The sequence below is a fragment of the Hyposmocoma kahamanoa genome, unplaced genomic scaffold (genome assembly GCF_003589595.1).
Source record: "Hyposmocoma kahamanoa isolate Upper Pololo Valley unplaced genomic scaffold, ASM358959v1 78, whole genome shotgun sequence".
In the NCBI taxonomy this organism is placed as follows: Eukaryota; Metazoa; Arthropoda; class Insecta; order Lepidoptera; family Cosmopterigidae; genus Hyposmocoma; species Hyposmocoma kahamanoa.
Window position 1 is genome coordinate 9655597 of NW_020653945.1, and position 9605 is coordinate 9665201.

Sequence of the window (9605 nt, forward strand, 5' to 3'; positions counted from 1 at the left end):
ATCGAAACAGTGTTGCATATGACAAAGTAGCCGTACCACGAAACTGAATGCATTTTATATGAAACTATCGCTGTTCGATATTCATAGCCTACTATAGAAGGTCCAAAAGCATACCTCACCAAGTAAAAGCCGCAATGTATTACGAATCATGCTGCATGCACTTGTTTGTAAATAAAATAAATAAATTTTTTCTCGAAATTAATTCAAAATTAAAATAAGTTATTTTAAAATAATTTACGCATATTCTGATTACAAAGTTACTTAACTGTGGAAGGAAACATCCCTGTTTATTCATCTATTTATAGCTGTGGCGTTTTTGCAGTTTCTAATGGCACAATTAGGCATTTTTTCGTTTTCGACTGATGAACTACGGTAATGGCCGGGAGCGTTCTGAAGCGTAGCAGCGGGCACGCGAAGTAGGCACGAAGTAGGTAATCTGTCTAGATATGTCTGCGAGGTGAACTGATTTAGACCCAGATAATATTATTCCTATATCACGCAAATACTCAATATTTATTTTTTTCAAAATAAAAAACCATTTAGTCTTCACACTCTTAAACCTACATAGGTTTGTCTGAGTGTTGCAACTTCTCTTAAACAAACTACTCTTATAAAACACGAATTAATAATAAAATAGACACGAAGGTACATACAAATAACAAAAATCTTATTCACTAAAATGATTCTCGCCATCGAGCTTGAATCGCCAACAACGCAGAAAACCGGTCCCGCTTCCAACGCCAGCGAACATACAGGCTGCTTAATTAGAATAATACCAACGTTAATTTTTTTTTAAATTTTATTAAATGCATTTTATTTTTATTTAATCAATTTTGTGTATATTCCTACTAGTAATATATATTTGCATAATATTTGACTATAATTTTAATTTTTAATTTCTAACTGGTGATACATAATATTAGGAAAAGAAATATTTTTTTAGAGTATACTTTATATTTTTTGGGTTCACTTGTTTTTTAAGATGCAATGGTAACTTATTTAACAATCTAGGAACCAGGTAATCAGTTGTACGCTCTCCATAAAAATTACGAGCTCCTATAGTCATGACAGCCTCTTGCGTGACCTGACGAGTCTCTTTACCGAATTCTTTATAATTTTGATTAAAATTAAAAAAGTTTTCCGTTAATAAAAGCATATTGATTCTTTCTTGTAGGTACTGGTAGTACTTTGCAAAAATTAAAATTTTTTATATCATCATCTTTAAATTTTTCTTTAATTTTAGAAGGCACAAGTTGTTTGAGGATTCTGAGTTGAAGACTATAAATCCGATCAATATACGTTTTAAATGTACGCCCATAGCTGCTTAGACCGTAACATATAATACTCTCAGCTAATGCTTTATATAGTTGCAATCTTACGGTGAATGGCACTTTTCTCTTTAATAGGTACAGTTTAGCCATTATTGCTCTTAATTTTGTGCAAATATAATCAAAGTGAGGACCCCAATTAAAGAGGTTATCGATAGTCATACCGAGATAAGTGTGGTGAGCTACCTGTTCATAGAACAGGTTTGCAACTACAAGCCGGTGGATTGTCATGCAAGCACTGATGATCATGAGCAATCATTTGGTTAATCACCGCGTTATTGTGGCTGGAGTGTATATGAAGCCATTTAGTGTTGTCGGCGTTAATAACCAAGCCGGCATCGTGAGACCATTTACAAATTGACGTAAAATCATTCTGGAGATTTTCCAAAGCAGTTGCAGCGTTCAGGTCATCCGATATTAGACACGTGTCATCTGCAAATTGAAACACTGTGCTGTTTTCTATGACGTTATTAATATCGTTAACATATGTCAGGTAATGTAATGGGCCCAAAACTGAGCCTTGAGCAGTGCCCTCCGTAACGCTGACTGCATCACTGCAAGCACTACCTATTCTAACACAATAACTACGCTCACGAAGATAATCCTCACACCATCGAAGCAATATCCCTCTGACCCCACTATTGTCAAGTTTTTCGATAAGTGTACTATGACGCAAAGTATCAAACGCCTTGCTGTAGTCTATGAAAACTACCAGCACGTGTCAATTATATTGAAAATATCGCATTTAAATTTAAAGTTATATAATATTCCATGTGACCATAATGTTATGAATATATATATTATAGAAAAACAGTACAAACAGAATTTTAACTTAATTATATCACAAATTGAGCTACGCCTTTGACTCTCTATCCGATCTATATTAAGATAGGACTATCATAATCTTCCCGCGATAGCATTTAGAATGTTTTTAGGACCTTGCCTCACACGGCTCAACAGCGAGATTATCTTTTTTCGTGTGATGATTTTCTCAATAATAAAATGTTTCTCACATATTTATTTCCATACATATTATTATTAATTGTTCATCATCATCGTTTTCGATATGACGTAAACTTGGAAATAATTTATTTCTTACGCAAAAAATTCATCAAATTTATCTTCAAGGTTGATTACCAACGTTAATGTTACTGCAGCGTCGTACAGGCCCGGTCGTAGAGGGGAAAGAATATAAAATATAGTTGTACAGTGCCCCATAACATAATAGGGCATAGAATAAGAAAATAAGAGCAAGTAGGGCAAGTCTGCAGTTTGGCTTTGAATTTGTAGCCAAGCGTTATTTTGATATTCATATTATTTCATATTATGATAAATGATTTATTTATATATTTCATTATTCATGAAAAAGAACATTTTGTTTTTTATTATCATGCACAATAAAAAAAGAAAAATTTAGTTATATTTACAAATTTCAAATGACGAGTTGTATGACTCAAGTAGGTATACTAAGCCATGAGAAAACCAATACAGTTAGGGTCAGCATGGGACTCATTTTGCCGGGAAATTAATTTAAGAGAATAAAATAGAATAGAAAATAATTTCATCGACGAAGGCAAAAATACTTTCAACAAAAGGTAATAAATAACATGAAAAAAAAAGAGAAAAACAGAGCAAGACTTTGTCAAGCCTTGGGCTTGACAAAGACAACCAACCATTGTATGCTACTCTGCATGCCTCGCCGAAAAGGTCACCATCTCAGTTTCAGTTGGCAACCTTGGTCGATGTCGCACGGATGTGGGTTTATCAATATATGTACAATAAAATTAAAATAATAACAATTCTGCCGCCAGACCTGGCATCACGCTACGTAGAAACACTGCGTTCATGAAACAACAACATACTCTTTCATTAGGCATAAAATAATAAAATGTACCTTGTAAGCGCAGCCTTATTCCTTATAGCCCAAAGTAAGTAAACTTTTACTGCAATTACGTTAAAAGTACATTAACTTCTAACACGTTCCCTGTCCATGACTCCATTAGGAGTTGCAAATTGGTTTCACACATACATCCACTCGGTCCTATAGACTTGTATGGTGTATTGTTCAATGTCTAATATGTTTAGAATAAAATTGAGTATAGGTTTTGAATTGTTTTATTATACTCATGAATCATGAAGTTGGAAATACAATCTGCAATTTTGTTCGCAATGCTCTCTGTTTACGATAAATAAATAACTTAAATGTAATTTGGCTAAAAAGAGTAAAAGCCGTGGTAGCCTAATGGTTAGAATCTGGGCTGCGAGACACGTGAGTTTTTCGGAATTTATGTGCGAAATATAATTTGAAATTTACACGTCATGAAATCATCACATGATGAAATCTGCACGTCAAAGAAGGTTCACAACCCTCGGAAAACGTGTGAAGTCCTCAACAAAAACTAAAACCCTCGACTGAGAGGAGACCCGGGCCCAGTAATGGGACGTACAAATGTGTTGATGATGATGATGAAGTTATTGGCTTACAGGTATGTGAACAGGGTATGCGTTAATAATAGTTTTCAAAAACTGCTACTGCCTCGGTGGTCGAACGGTTACCATGCCGGACTGCCATGCAGAGGTCCCAGATTCGATTCCCGGGCCGGGAGAAATATTTGTATGGCCTACATTTATTTATCTCGTGAGTTTGGGTGTAATTTGTGATTGTCTATGTGTATGTCCATGGCACCCATGACACAGGGTTTCCCTAGTGCGGGGATAGCCCCGCACACAATATAGCTTTAGTGTGTGCGTTATTATTATTATTAAAAAAATTATCACGATACTGAAGTATTTATCGTGACAGTGCGTAATAAATATTCATCACAGTATTCTCTTAGTATTACCATTACTGACAATATGATACTCCTCAGCGTAGCTCTGTTTTGAGCTTAAATTAATATTTATGGATATTTTTTTTTCAACAGCGTTCCATGTGGTTTTAACTGTGAACCTTTGTGACGAAATAAAGTGTTCTCATGTTTACGACCCTGTCTGTGGTATTGTCAAAAAACCAGGTGACACTCGAATAGTACGGGTGTATCAAAACATTTGTCATTTGAAGAAAATCCAGTGTAAAATTGAAGCCAATTCAGGTTAGTGATAGATTACAAGGCGAGTTAGATATTTTTTATACCTTAAATAAATTATATTTATCTATACATTTTGCGAAGTATCACTCAGGAAAAAATGTGTTGGCAAAGAGCCGATAGTGGTGTTTAGTTCCCAATAACGTCATGGAACGACGTAAAGGTTTTTCCATAAGAAAGTTTTAAATAGAAAACTACCATAAGACTCAGACATCAACTAAACTAACGGATTACTCACGTATTTAAGTCGAATTCTTGTTCGACATTTTATCGTTTTAAGTTGTTATTGGCATGGCACTTCAAAATGATTTGCCCTTTACAGTTCCACGACAATAACAACTTTGTTATGGGAACTAAATACCTCTGCCGGCTCTAAACCAACAAAGTTATTTTCTGTGTACATGCTTCCTCAGTGAATATATGCTCCATATTACATATATTAATTAGTACAACTGTTTAAGTTACCTACCAACAACAACAATCGTCTTAGTCAGAACACTTCATAACAATTTCTTATAAAATTGACTTAAATAAGATATAAAATATAATGTCCCCATTGACAGAAGTCCTTCAAGCGGTACCGGATGAAATTTGTCACTTAAACAGGGTATTGACAATGACTGGACAAACTCGTCGGTTGGAAGACCATAGCATAGTTGGGGCTTACCAAGCGTGTAACCACACCTGCCCCACTTTTTGTGTTGATACATATGAGCCCGTTTGTGCTCAGATTTGGAGAGAAGGCATGCAAAAGTACTTTTTCAGACCAATGGTCAACCACTGTCATGTCGATTTGGTGTCATGCACGCTGGCTGTCAGTGAGTCCTTTGCTACTAATTATATGTTTATTTACTCTTCTTTTCTTTAATCATCAGCCCTTTTATACATCCTGCTGCTGGACCCGGGTCTCCCCTCGGGCGAGGGTTTAGGCCATAGTCCGCCACGCTGACCCAATGCGGGTTGGGGACTTCATACGTCTTCCGAGGATTGTGAACCTTCTTCAACGTGCTAGTTTCATCACGATGTTTTCCGTCACCAAAAAATAGTAGTAGTAATTTAAATTTCGCACATAAATTCAGAGGAGCGAACCCAGATTCGAACCCACGACCATCTGCTTGAGAGGCAGTAGGTCAAACCATTAGGCTACCACGGCTTTATACTCTTCTTTTGCCTGGCCTTATTCCCATTTATTTGGGGACGGCTCTTCTGGTCACTCTTCTCCAAGACGGTCTGTCCTAGGTGGTCTGTGGTTTCAATTGTTGCTATCGCAGATCTTTATTAACAAGGGATATCCAGATGAGGCGGGGTCTACCACGTGTCTTGGCCTGGCTACTCATGTTTCTCATACATATTTATTTACTACTACTTATAATGCACATATTGAAAAAAATAACAGCACATTGTTCATTAAAAAAATACTTTTTACACTGTGTTTAGTAAATATTTCTTGAGTTTTTAAGTGTTATCTTAGAAAATACCACGTATATGATATTTAACTACAGTACTGACACGCTACGCCACGTGATGGCCGTTTTGACAGATTATAATAGTGAGGTCAAATCTTAACTCATTATCGAAAAAATTATAATCAAATGCGAGTCGCATCTATAAGTTTTCAGGTTTATAACTAGTATTGCAAGGGGCAGCTGATTAAAAAGTCTTAATAAAACGAAAATAGAAATGTTTAGTTAATATATCGTCAATTCGGAACTGCTTTGTTTTGCATTGAGCTTTGACACGAGTTTGCCAGAGATAGAAGTTGTGCTGGACAGCGATCATTTAAGTGACGATCGTATTAGATTTCATTTTTTTAAATTTCATATTTCGAAAAACAAATGCCGAGTTGTGTCGTGCATCCATAAATTTTACTTCGCGTCACTATTGATAACAATGTACAGCAATTAGCTCCTTCAAAGTAGTTATGAATTAATACGAAACTTGATAGGCGGACAGACGTCAAAACGGCCATCATTGCGTGCCGGTATTGTAGTTGAACTGTACCTCTTTTCCAATGTAATATATTACCTTTTACTCTTAATTACATATTACCCTTATTATAATAAAGCCACATGTGATTGTATGTGAAAAGTGCTTTTATCTCAGTCTTAAAATAATGCTTACAGTATAAAATATTATTTTGTGACGCATTGGTGTTGTATATACTGAATTATTATTATTATTACTTTTTCCGTAATAGAGGTTATTGGAAAAAAAAAGTCTAAGCATGTCGAATTTAATTAAATAAAACATCAAAAATGACATGATTAAGAACTCTTGCCTCCTAGGGAGAAGGCTGAGGTTAAATTTGAGTGGAGGCTGCACCGTAAATCTTAGATTTGCACTGATAAACCTACATAAAATAAAGCCACATTGTTATCATACGTCAAAAGTGTTTTTATAATATAAAAGTCATAAAAATAATACGAACTAAATGAAACAAATTATGTATTATGTTAAATTTTACAACTCTCCAATTTAAGCTAAAAGTTATCGACCAGTAGGTCTAGCGCACGGAAGAAAGAATTTATGTGGTCTGTGGTCTTGCGCGACATAAAGCTCGGGATTGCTATGCGAGAATAGCAGTATAACGCGCTTTATATCGCTCTCGCGCAAATCGCGCTCTATTGTGATAGGCCGACGGCTTCGTTCGAAGAATCTTATAACCTCTCTTCTGAAAATTCGGAATTTAATAGATATGACTTGATTATAACTACAGGTACTATTCAAGCAAGAGATTTGTAAGTTTTATCCCAATAAAAATCAGTAAAAACAATCTTTGTAATAATGCGTAACTATGGCAACGATAATGCAATAACCTATTATAAATAAATCCCTACCTTTGTGATCCTGTACCTCTGTCATCCAATCAACTTCACAAGTGCCATGTACAACAATTACCTATCTATTGAAATTTTATTTCAGATGTAACTATACAAGCCTTGGGAAAATGTTATAAAAATCCCACTGGTCTCATGTTTATGTCACAGATGGCTGCTCTTAAGTCTATGGATCTATTGAGCGATACGCGCGATGACGATGAAGAAAACAATGCAGATGAATATAATAGACTCAAAAGCAAAACCTCAAAGCTAAAAGCAAAACATGCATCTTTAAAAACTCCGTTAACTTCAAAATTTTCGTATGGATGATTTTCTCAGTACCTAACACCGTGCATTATAAGAACATTTCGCGTACATATATAGGAAGGAAGTCACTAAATCTACCAACGCAGAATTGACTCGAGCCATTCAGAAAAATATTAATTTCCACCTGACGGAGATCAAATGCAAATTAAATTGATTCAATTTATATGAGTGACGATGAGGTCGACAATTCAGTATGCACACCAAAATAATGCCGGTTGACTCTCGCCGTGATAACGCCTAAGTTTATAGCGTTTATGCGTTAATGCTTGGAATATCCAAGGATTTGCACGTCGTTTTTGCTCTTATTACATTGACACGAAGCTTTTTCTGACCAGCTTAATATATTGCAAAGTGTGATGACTTCCATACTTAAAAACAAGCACACAGTAAGTAAGTTTTTTATAAGCACGATCTGCCCAAAATCTAACTTCTCTCATTTTCACACAATCTACGTAGAATAATTAAAATAAATTCCTATGACATAATAATGTTTAATTTAATTATAATGATAAGATGTTCGTTATTTCTTTCATCTTCTCCCAATAAAACTGGACTAAAACATAATTAAAAATGAAATTTATTCAGACAACTAGATATAGACAATAGTTTGTTAACATTTTACTTTAGTACACGTATTTTACACAGGACAAATATGATTAATTAAATGTTAGAATAATTGAGCCCTTATTTCCTACGGCTACCATCATCAGGAGGCTGTTAGTCCTGCATGTATTCTAGTAAAAAGTGATGCCAGTTTCTTCCGCAATACAGAATTAAGGCGAGTTACCGATTCCTGTTTTGCTGGATCAAATGGGTTAGGTATTTACAAATAAATAACGGTCTTATTAAAAATACTCAATACACATAACGATATTGTCTAAAGAATGAGCTAACTCGTTACACGTTAGTATGTACTTGACTCGATCATATAAAATCACGAAAACTGTCTAAAATAAAAGTCTATAATGACTTATTTGAGAATAAAATCTCTGTGGTTATTAAATTCACATTTATCCCAAAACTTGAAAATTACCAAGCTATTTAACGACACACCGCGCCGCCCGCTGCCCCGTTCGTCGCCATCTGGCGCTCGTCAACGTCGGATCTGTGTCAAATGTTCTCCGCCTGTTCGTATTTTTTTCCATTTTATTTGTATTAATTTTAAGCGCATAGATTGCGGGACGCGAGGGGCGCTCCCTCACACCTCACCTCCTAAAATACCTCGCCTTAAAGCCATCCATGCGCGCTTTCGCAAACGTGGTGGACGCACTGTAGAAACGTGGCAGCGCCTACAGCTGAAAGCATTATTGGACTGGACGAGCGGGCGCTGCGAACAGCTCGTCTTCAGCGCACCCGATTACAGCGAATTCGATGTTGTATTTGACTAGATCGAATGTCTTATAGGAAATAATCAACGATCGAAAGTGTAAAAGTTGTCAAAATACAAAATGGTGGACATAAGCTAGTCCAATAAGTTCAATAGACTTTGACATACGTTTTACATGTGAGCTGCTTCGATCTAATAGAAACGTTTCAAAATCTCAACATAAAATGTTAACATTAGTTGATTAATGAGATGATGACAGCTAATGAATCCTTTAATAATAATTTAGATGGCAATCTATCTAGTACAATTATATCAATGTAGACGAGCGGCATTAATCGTCGAGTTAAAATGACCGGTAGAGCGAACTCCCGCTTGTCAGTTGCAATAACGGCCTTTTTCGTCGAATTAGCTGAAGGGCTGTTGCCTTTCAACTAATTTGCTGAGCCTTTTACATTTTGAATTTTCACTGTCGCATCATAAACAATATCCAACAGTTTACAAGTATGCTCTTAATGAACTTTGACGAACAAAGCATGGGAAGTAAATAACTTTGTACCAGTAGAACTCCTTGTGAAAGAGTTCGTTCAAGGAAGTACTATCATGACAAGAGGTAATGTGAGCATAACTGTGTTGCGGTTTGAAAGGGCAACGGTGCTGGTGAAATTACAGGCACATAAGACTTAATTGTCAACTTATGTCTCAGGGTGACGGCGTAGTG

At 35.7% G+C, this 9605-nt stretch overlaps 1 protein-coding gene across 3 annotated transcripts; it reads left to right on the plus strand.

Annotated features, from left to right (window-relative positions):
* The first annotated feature begins 3129 nt into the window (after positions 1-3129).
* Positions 3130-8036, plus strand: LOC113233185. 3 transcript variants are annotated; one of them, XM_026468206.1, is made up of 4 exons: positions 3130-3256; positions 4253-4420; positions 4978-5232; positions 7337-8036. In XM_026468206.1, exons 1-4 carry the CDS (start codon positions 3217-3219, stop codon positions 7561-7563), a joined length of 690 nt encoding a protein of 229 aa, XP_026323991.1. In that variant the 5' UTR covers positions 3130-3216; the 3' UTR covers positions 7564-8036. The 3 variants fall into 3 exon arrangements, 2 of the variants coding, with proteins under 2 accessions (XP_026323991.1, XP_026323992.1); XM_026468207.1 differs by having other exon boundaries at positions 7402-8036; XR_003310678.1 differs by lacking the exon at positions 3130-3256 and adding an exon at positions 3694-3814.
* Positions 8037-9605: the final 1569 nt, after the last annotated feature.

What these genes read in the sequence shown, in the direction of transcription:
- LOC113233185 (XM_026468206.1), top strand. Translation starts at nt 3,217, where the DNA reads ATGTACCTTGTAAGCGCAGCCTTATTCCTTATAGCCCAAA. An exon ending in CTTATTCCTTATAGCCCAAA is followed by an intron (nt 3,257 to 4,252) that starts GTAAGTAAACTT and finishes TTTTTTCAACAG; the next exon opens with CGTTCCATGTGGTTTTAACT. An exon ending in TAAAATTGAAGCCAATTCAG is followed by an intron (nt 4,421 to 4,977) that starts GTTAGTGATAGA and finishes CCCCATTGACAG; the next exon opens with AAGTCCTTCAAGCGGTACCG.